We start from the raw sequence: 8,804 nt of genomic DNA, 5'->3' as shown, positions 1-8,804 counted from the left end.
ACGGAGTATTAAGTTTATATTTATAACACTGGCTGTTGACACTGTGTGCATGTGCAGTATGAGGTCTCAACTTCTTGTCGTTTCTGCAATGTTCTGCGTAATAGCTCGTCAAATATTTGTGAATTTCTATCCCCGAAATGAGCGTGAAGTCGCAAGTTGGTAGTTTTGAGACGTCCTAGCTGTTGTGTTTGTGTTCTTTGTTTTACACACACTTGTTCAAGCCAATAGAATGTTCTTTGTAAAAGAGGCACAATGGGCCATTCACGAAGGGCACACTTCTGGCTTGAACAGGTGTGTGGCAAACAAATGATATCAACTCAGCAGCCAGGATGTCTCAAAACTACCAACCTGCGACTTTACGCTCATTTCGTGGTAGCAGGTCACATTTTGGTGCTTGGTGATTTGCCCACTTCCCATTGAAATACACACAAAATTGTCCAAAATCAAACAACCCGAATTTTACCATAAAATTATGGGAACTCCACTACCACAACCAACTTGACACAAGGTCAAAATTACTGTATGAACTTCCCATCATAAATCTCTGGTGTCAAGCCATCTTCATCATGTTCATGGTTAGTGTTTGAAGCTCTCATTGAAATACACAGTAAATAATATTATCAATCAGAGTCATCAGTAGACAAGGGGCGGTCTACATGTCTCATTCTTAGGTACTTTGTCCTGAAGAAGTCAGAGCTACTCCTGACGAAAGCTTGACAGTTCTAAACTTGTCCGACGGCGAACCCGCTAAAAACCTACTAATTGTTATGAATTCCCGTCGTAAAAGCCTATCCCACAATTTGATTAACCTCTACGGGAGGACGGCAAGAAATATTCCAAGAAATATAAGAAACTACTATGCAAGAATGCTACACTGCACAATCAATTGCTCTTCCTACGAAGATGCAGAGACAATGATATTGTTCCTAAAGGTCTAATGCCCACAACGGGTCTCAAGTCTAATAAAGCAAAACGCATTATGCTACAAGCTGGTCTATCTCTTGTCAGAGCCACGATTAATGAAAATCGACAGCAAATGCAACGTATATCCAATGAAATAAATCAAACGTACAATTGGCTTAAAGATAATATGAATGAAATGGATTTTAAAACTGTATCACGTGTGGCCAAGATAGCAGCCGACAAAACACACTCACGTGTTAAGCAAGAACATCTTCAGAAATTTGCCCGTCTAAAACAAGAAAACCTGCCGGTCAACATCCTAAGGCGGGATTGGCGAAATAAGAGTGACTTTCCTCAAAATACAGTCCGCAATGAAAGTAGTAGGGAACTTAGTGAATCTGAAAATGCTATCTTAAGCAAAGGCATGAATTTCTCACCAACTCCAACGAGCATTCCGGTCAAAGAGTTAATAGCGGCGACCGAACACGGCTTAAAAGACTTATGTGAAGGTGAAGCCAACCTAGTGCGAAGTGATGTTCTCAGGGTTCTCAAGAAAGCCAAAGTTCCTCAACCAAATATATCTCGAGAAGAGAGAGAAGCGTTGAATTCACTCAAGAATGATGATTCAATAATTGTCCTTCCAGCAGACAAGGGGTGGTCTACCGTTGTTATGGACAAAGATAAGTACCAAGAGAAAATGAACAACTTATTGTCTGAAGGCGATACTTATCAGGTCATGAAGAAAGATCCCACCTATCTCTTGAACGCAAGATAGGTAAGGCCATCTCTGAGTTGAAGGAACAGAACAAGGTTGATAAGAAAAAGGCATCACATTTAACACCTAAGCACACTGTGTCTCCACGTATATATGGTCTACCGAAGATTCACAAAGAAAACATGCCACTTAGACCTATTGTCAGCTCAATCAATTCACCATGCTACAATTTAGCGAAACACCTAGCGGATATATTGACACCCTTATCAGGGAAAGGCACTTCCTACATCAAGAACTCGCAACATTTTGTTGAAAAGGCAGGGCAAATACCCATAGAACCAGGTGACTTATTGGTCAGTTTTGATGTGGTATCATTATTCACTAATGTACCAACTGATGATGCTAGTAAGATTATAGGAGATATCTTGCGTGATGATGATACACTTAAAAACAGAACACGCATGACAAGCGATGAGATCGTAGAACTTATGAAGTTATGCCTCACATCTACGTACTTCAAATGGCAAGGGAAATTCTATGAACAAAAAGAGGGTCAGGCAATGGGTTCACCCCTCTCCCCAATAACATCTAATATCTTCATGGAACACTTTGAAACCAAAGCACTAGATACGTATCCTTTGAAACCCGTTGCTTGGTTCAGATTTGTTGATGACACATTCGTCGTCTGGCGACATGGCAAAGACGAACTGGTCAAATTCCTAAGTCATCTCAACAATCAACACAAGTGTATCCAGTTCACAATGGAGATTGAAGAGGCGGGTGGCATACCTTTCCTTGATGTCAAAGTGCAGAGATCAGACACTAGCTTGAGTTTCGCCATATACCGAAAACCCACTCATACTGATCAATATCTTCATTTTAACTCTAGTCACCATATGTCTGCCAAGAACAGTGTTGTCAATACACTGGTTCACAGAGCACTGACTCTGTGTGATGAAGAACATCGAAAAGATGAACTCAAACACATTGAAAAAGCGTTGAACAAGAATGGCTATCCCTCAAACCTCATTCACAAGGCAATCAAGAAACAGACAGGAGAACGATCAGAAGAATTGGTGGACGATGAACACAAAGGCGTTACCTTCATGCCATATATCAAAGGTGTATCAGACAAAATCTGTCGGTTTCTAAACCGATCAGGGGTCAAAACATTCTACTCTAGGTCGGCCAAATTAAGAGACATCCTAATTTTTGTGGCAAACAAATGATATCAACTCAGCAGCGGGCCAGGATGTTTCGAAACTACCAACCTGCGACTTTACGCTCATTTCGTGGTAGCAGGTCACGTTTTGGTGCTTGGTGATTTGCCCACTTCCCATTGAAATACACACAAAATTGTCCAAAATCAAACGACCCGAATTTTACCATAAAATTATGGGAACTCCACTACCACAACCAACTTGACACAAGGTCAAAATGACTGTATGAACTTCCCACCATAAATCTCTGGTGTCAAGCCATCTTCATCATGTTCATGGTTAGTGTTTGAAGCTCTCATTGAAATACACAGTAAATAATATTATCAATGTACTTTGCATCCTAGGTATTAGAACATTACTGTGTATTTCAATGCGATCTCCAAACAGTCACTTAACCATGATTATTGTGACGGTGACTTAGCTAATACCCACATGGTAAAAGTTAGGTTGGTATTTTAGACAATTTTGTGTGCATTTCCATCAAATCATGCAGTTGGGGTTTCCAAATCCAAATTTTATTTATAAACATTACAATGTGCATACATAAATTGTAAGAAAATTACATTCCATGAATGACATGAAGTACACAGCCGCATTAAAAACCCTTTGTGATTACTTCAGTGTCACATGTTTACAGAAAGCCATCATGAAGTATTTTCCTCAGATGCTAAATAATTTTAAGGCCCATTCTCCGATAAAGCGTTCAAGTTTGGTCTCAGGAATGACAAAATGCCAACCACGAAGAATTCATGAAAATCATTAAGAATCGTAACCTTTCATTTCATTTCATTTCAATTTTATTTATACACGGAAAAGCCCAGATCAGCCCTTCAGCTGGTCTTCCCTGGGGCCGTGTTGCTACATAAATGTACATGTTACATTACATCATTAATCAAGGATATTAAAAGTATAAAAACTATAAATGACAAAGTGATAAAATATAAATTAAACATACAACATGTACAAAGCAAGTACAATTGACAAAGTAATAATCAAAAGCAAACATTTAGGCAAAGTTCAATTCATAATTACAGTAAAGCAATCTCCTGAACGCAGCAGATCTTTCGCACAACTGTGCTTCAGCTGAGAGATCGTTCCATAGATGAGCACCCCTATATGAAAGATTGCGTTTCTTAAAGTTATTTGAAGGAAAAGGAACATCAACATTACTTGGATTACGCCTGAGATTATAATTATATTCCTTTTTCTCAAATAACATGCAAACCTTTAATAGTTTGAGAACACAAAACGATGCATGGGTGATTTTTCAACAATAGTTCATTTTTGAGCAATATTACTTGTACGTATTGGGGTAACGTATCTGTGGTAACGTATCTGTGAAGCCCTTTCCCACCTTTGTCTTAATCGTGCAAGTATAAAAACTTACCGACTTAATACCCATACTTGATCAGTCATCACCCAATGTACTAAAGTCTGGAATGTTCTTTGTGAAAGAGGCACAATTGGCCATTCACGAAGGACACACTACTGGCTTGAACAGGTGTGTGGCAAACAATGAACATCAACTCAGAGGTGGCCAGGACGTCTCAAAACTACCAACCTGCGACTTTACGCTCATTTCGTGGTAGCAGGTCACATTTTGATGCTTGGTGATTTACCCACTTCCCATTGAAATACACACAAAATTACACTCCCGAATTTTACCATAAAATTATAGGAACTTCACTACCACAACCAACTTGACACAAGGTCAAAATGCCTGTATGAACTTCCCACCATAAATCTCTGGTATCAAGCCATCTTCATGGTTAAATTAGTGTTTGAAGCATTCATTGAAATAAACAGTAAATAATATCATTAATGTACTTTGCATCCTAGGTATAAGAACATTACTGTGTATTTCAATGCGATCTCCAAACAGTCATTTAACCATGAACATTATGACGGTGGCTTAGCTTTATACCCACATGGTAAAATTTGGGTTGGTATTTTGGACAATTTTGTGGGCATTTCAGAAATTGGGAGTGGGCAAATTGCATCAAAAAAGACAAATATTCAACATGTTCACCGAACAGTTTATCTTTAGAAAAGAGCGGTATTGTATTCCATCTGATTGCAGACATACACAGGTGATGAGTGCAACCTGCTTGTAGTGCAGCGCGATATATTCAAAAATTGTTTTCACCTACATGTATATATTGCTATGGTAGTTAATCCGATCATTACGTCACTTCGCCGACGAATTGGCTGTAGAAGTGACGTTAGGCTACCATAGCAATAGATGAATACAATTTTTGAATAGACCGCCCGTACACTACAACGTTCACGCGGTACATGCATTTTACAAGTCCGAGAGAAACGTACATGACCGCAGGATAGTGTGAAATTCTATGGAATTTATGATCTTGCAAAAGCTTACTAGGCAGTGAAACCCATAAGAAATGGCTAAAACATGATTTTCAAACAGCAGAACGTCGACGTGTACAGCATAGATAGCGTCGTCATGCAATATCGCTTGATCCATCACTACGGAAGTAGTTGTGACCTCGACAGGAAGTGACGTCGGACTACGATAGCGAATAGTGAATATAATCAGTGTACAATATTCCTTGTAAGTATTATATACCGAAACTCTTGCTGTTTATATAGTGAGACACAGTTATCACACAAATCATGTACCAATTAACATTACCGCGCGGTACCTCTGCATTGAACCATATCAAGCTGATCACTCGCGCCTGTATTAAAGATATTTAAAAGGAGCGGTATTGTATTCAATCTATAATTGCAGACATACATAGGTGATGAGTACAATCTGCTTGTAGTCTTTACAGTACATACAAATACGGCTTTGAGGCAACGTGTTGAGGCAACATTTAATCTTTGAATGTAATGCATGGTCCAATACAATTTTACCATTATTTCTAATTCTAATTAATTAGTTGAAGCATCGAAGCAACATCGACGGTCGATCCAAAGATCGAACAAATTTGGTTCTGGTGCTTTTACATCATTGAAACTCACTGTCTAACCCTGAAATGGCGATCATTGAGGGAGTGGCTACAGTTGTGACCTTGTTTCGTGGCTAGCACTGGCAAGGAACATTGGCTGTAGTTTCAATAATGTGTATGACGATCTACTTGCCACACTGGTCGAATAAACCACGCTCACATCCGTGAAATGTTCGTCAAATTGTCATATAACGTATGAGCGTGATGTATAGTATAGTATACATCTTCCTCAACATCTTCCAGCCGGGATGAATAGATCATGTACTGTCAGTCATCCACATGTTTATATTCTAAGTTGTACGTCAAAGTGTGTACAGATTACCCATTTAGCATGCGGCGACACAAAAAGGAGCTTAACACATTCTACATTTGTTTTTTGTCCATTTTGTTACTTAATTAATGTGAGCGAGCGAATGAGTAAGTTAGGGTTGAGGGTGTAGGGCGGGGACAGCTATAGCTATTAGTCCGAGAGGGTCCGTTATTCCGATTTCGTCAATTTACGTTAAAATCAGAGTTAAAATTAGGTTCAGGCTTCAGTGGCGGTACAGGGGGGGGGTATTTTTCTTGATTCAAAATAAATAAATTCACGACCCACTTCTTCAGAAGAAAATGGCAGTCCCCTGTCCTCACGTGCAAAAATTATCAAATAACATCATCGGCAGCTACACAGTTCTGACCTTAGTGACCGTAAGAATCCCATTACGGCATCGATATAGCAGTGTATAGCCAATTAACACGCACAATTAACATGGATGCAATGAAATATATATAAGTGTGTGTGAATCAGCTATATCTAGCTTTTCCGGGTTTTTTTTTTTTTTTTTATGAAAAACGCAAATAAAGAGTTTATCTTTCAGGTCAAATTATTTTACCCTTTGCAATAAATGCCACTATTTTGCAAGAACAATTTGCCTTGCGACCTGTCATTTTCGCCTATACTTTTGCATGTTGTGTACTGCGGTACTTTACATCGTTGAATGGCGACTTGTAGATGTCACGTGCGTATTTATAAAAGCGCATTTTATAAATATAACCGAATTACGCTGAATATGTACCGCACATCTGCTCCCACTATAAACACGCTGAATGATTATGGTGCGATGCAGGGGTACATCCTAGTGCATCCTGTGCCGGGTGCAGGGCGATACATTTAAAATAGTTTTGACCCATCAATTAATCCTGTTATATCACTACTTTACAGCGAATTCTGTACACCATGTAGACACGGTAGATGGATTACACTATACTGTCTGCTTGTATTAAACAAAAAATGCCAACAACAAGTATAATTTGATCCAATGTCCATCTGTGTATAGCGGTACCTGCGTTGTTCTCTTGACCGTTCTCGTTAGTTTCGGGTGCTGCAGGAGGATAAAATGGAAGAGGATCAGCGTAAAAGTCATAACCGGCACCATTGTTATTACCGCCGCCAATTTCGTAATTCGTACCTACGTTCTGGTAGTCTCCGCCACCACCACCGGCGTAGTTATTGAATCCGGCGCCCACGGTATCTTGAGCGTAATAGTCTGCAAATGCATCTTGACCACCATTTTGATTAACACTTGGTTGACCTCCTTGTCCATTCTGTACTGTTCCCGTTCCTCCTATGGTACCGTAATAATCTTGTCCATTCTGTCCTATTCCCATTCCCCCTGTACTAACAAGTCCTTGGTGATTGAAACTCTGATCGACTTTACGCTGGGGCCAGTTCAATTCCTGCACAGGTCTACAGTTATCTAAAATCAAATCTTCTTTTCTATGAGCGCCAACGCCTGATCGGGAAGGTGCAAGTTTGGTCATGGTCCGGAATACTGCGAGTTGCTCCTCTGATATTTCAATTGGGTGGTGAAATACTGTCCAGATAACGCTTTCGTAGCAACCAGGAGCAGTTAAAGACCCACGATATCTGTAGAATGTATCCAGATGTTTCATAGGCAAGAGAGAATCTAGTCTAAAAGGTTGTTGTGTGTAATCAAATGTATTACCAACATACCTAACTTTACTTAAATAATTGATAATGGCATCCCAAGCTGTGTTGTGTTTACCAACACTGTTACCATGGTTACCAACATTGAAGAAAAATCCAAAATCGCCAGACCATCAGGCTGTGTCATAGCATCGAACAAACTTGGGTACCGAACTGCATCATAATGAACAAGCTGGAATTCCGCGGGGAAAAATTGTCCATCAACTTTGTGTTCTGATCCTTGAATCCAGTGAGAACCCCAGTGGAACTGCATATGTGCTAATTTATAAATACCTGGCAGTCCTCCTCCTGTCACTAAATAATGTCCTTCAAAAGTGATCTTGACAGTCTTTCCAGTGTTAGTCATTTCAACTGGACGTGCATTTCCAGACCACCCATCATTGTCGTAATTACGAAGCAGAAGTGGACTGAAGTTCTTTTCAACTGTTTCTGCCGTGTTAATATCAATAGGTGATTGGTTCGCACCCAGGCATTTTGATGCTCCTGTGATACGTCCCCAATTTGCTGGTCCATTCGGTCCAGATCCATAATCCCATTTTCCGTACGTATATTCTCTTGCTAAACAGATCGACGGACCAAAGAGATGTAAAGTTAGCAACAGAAGTTTGCGCGCCATAGTAAGCAGTGTTCAGCGTCTGCTATCATCAAAATGTAAATCTTTACCAAAACTGTTAAATTTGTTAACAGTGTTTTCAGGAATTGATATTCAATCAATGCCACGGTTTATAATCCCTATAATTAATGAGGATCAACACATGATCTTCAAGACATAGCTAGTCTACACTCAGCTGATTCAAGACACGAGGGAACGTACGTTTAGCTTAAAATAGAACTTGTACCCCTTAAACATGCAGGACCCTCCCTCACCATGCTCACGGGATGATTCAGCAGCAAAAGAATATCGACCTTCAAAGTACCCCGCAGTATCTTGAATCAGCAGTTGTTTAGCTACACTTCCCTGTTTATACAAAACAAAATTATCAACTTCGTTTTCTTGTCAATGTGAC

General features: G+C 39.7%; 3 protein-coding genes across 3 annotated transcripts; 2 read left to right on the top strand and 1 right to left on the bottom strand.

The window, feature by feature from the left end:
* Positions 1–937: 937 nt before the first annotated feature.
* On the top strand, positions 938–1,678 carry LOC140140653 (uncharacterized). The gene has a single exon (XM_072162410.1). It carries the CDS (start codon positions 938–940, stop codon positions 1,676–1,678), a length of 741 nt encoding a protein of 246 aa, XP_072018511.1.
* A 122-nt stretch (positions 1,679–1,800) lies between these two features.
* On the top strand, positions 1,801–3,189 carry LOC140140652 (uncharacterized). Its single transcript, XM_072162409.1, has 2 exons — positions 1,801–2,615; positions 3,183–3,189. Exons 1-2 carry the CDS (start codon positions 1,801–1,803, stop codon positions 3,187–3,189), a joined length of 822 nt encoding a protein of 273 aa, XP_072018510.1.
* Positions 3,190–6,618: 3,429 nt separating this feature from the next.
* LOC140141501 (carbonic anhydrase 1-like) lies at positions 6,619–8,804 on the bottom strand. The gene is given in 2 exon segments (XM_072163386.1): positions 6,619–7,823; positions 7,826–8,804. Coding segments are annotated over 2 exon segments (1,365 nt in total). The 5' UTR covers positions 8,414–8,804; the 3' UTR covers positions 6,619–7,046.

This window comes from Amphiura filiformis, chromosome 19 (genome assembly GCF_039555335.1).
Source record: "Amphiura filiformis chromosome 19, Afil_fr2py, whole genome shotgun sequence".
In the NCBI taxonomy this organism is placed as follows: Eukaryota; Metazoa; Echinodermata; class Ophiuroidea; order Amphilepidida; family Amphiuridae; genus Amphiura; species Amphiura filiformis.
This window is presented reverse-complemented; position numbering and strand designations above follow the sequence as displayed.